Here is a 924-nt window from a genome sequence, read left to right as displayed (position 1 = left end):
AGATAGGGGAGATAAACAAATGCAGTATTTCTGTTCTCTCTCCTCTCTCGCTCATCTCTCTCCTCTCTCTCTTCTCTCTCCACTCCCTCTGTTCTCTCTCACTCTCTCTCTCTCTGCCTTTCTGCTTATATTCTGTGACTGTATGTAATTGAATTATCATTAGTCATGAATCCATTTATGCGCCGGCAAGTGTATATGCGTATGTGTGTGTGTGCGTGCGCGTGTATATGTGTGTGTGTGTGTGTGTGTGTGTGTGTGTGTGTGTGCGCATGCGGGGAACACAGGGGTATTTCATGGCAGTGTGGCTGGGCGTCCAGGTGGGGGCAGTGTGTCCCTCTTCTCTCTGTCAGAACAGAGTTTTCCTGATCACGTGTTCTAAAAAGCCCTGTTTCTCCGTCTGCAGGTGGGAGCCGGACAGGGGTGAGGATCTGGGGATGAGAGGTCTCTGCCCCCTCCCTGTCTCCCCCCAGACCTCCCGGAGGAGAAGACGGGGTGTGTGTGAGAGGTAAGAGCAGACTGGTGAGGTGGACCGTGCAGAGCTGCTGAGTCAGGGCCAGGCTGTGTGCTGAGTCAGGGCCAGGCTGTGTGTTGAGTCAGGGGCAGGCTGTGGGTTGAGGGCCAGGCTGTGGGTTGAGTCAGGGCCAGGCTGTGTGCTGAGTCAGGGCCAGGCTGTGTGTTGAGTCAGGGGCAGGCTGTGGGTTGAGGGCCAGGCTGTGGGTTGAGTCAGGGCCAGGCTGTGTGTTGAGTCAGGGCCAGGCTGTGGGTTGAGGGCCAGGCTGTGTGTTGAGTCAGGGCCAGGCTGTGTGTTGAGTCAGGGCCAGGCTGTGTGTTGAGTCAGGGCCAGGCTGTGTGTTGAGTCAGGGCCAGGCTGTGTGTTGAGGCCTCTGATGGGAGGTCCGGACATCGATCAACGCTCGGGACCGG

General features: G+C 57.1%; 1 protein-coding gene across 1 annotated transcript in view; it reads right to left on the bottom strand.

Moving 5' to 3' along the window:
- Positions 1-346: 346 nt before the first annotated feature.
- LOC311325908 (PDZ domain-containing protein 7-like) overlaps positions 347-924 on the bottom strand; it is a gene marked incomplete at both ends in the record, with an annotated part of 12,269 nt that continues 11,691 nt past the window's right edge. Inside the window, one exon of the mRNA XM_084458725.1 lies at positions 347-397. Within this exon, the coding sequence (XP_084314851.1) occupies positions 347-397 (51 nt within the window). The remainder of the gene's footprint in view (positions 398-924) is intronic.

This window comes from Borostomias antarcticus, assembly GCF_949987555.1.
Source record: "Borostomias antarcticus genome assembly, chromosome: 25".
NCBI lineage: Eukaryota > Metazoa > Chordata > Actinopteri > Stomiiformes > Stomiidae > Borostomias > Borostomias antarcticus.
Note: the sequence above shows the minus strand (reverse complement) of the source record. Positions and strands in the feature narration are given on the sequence as shown.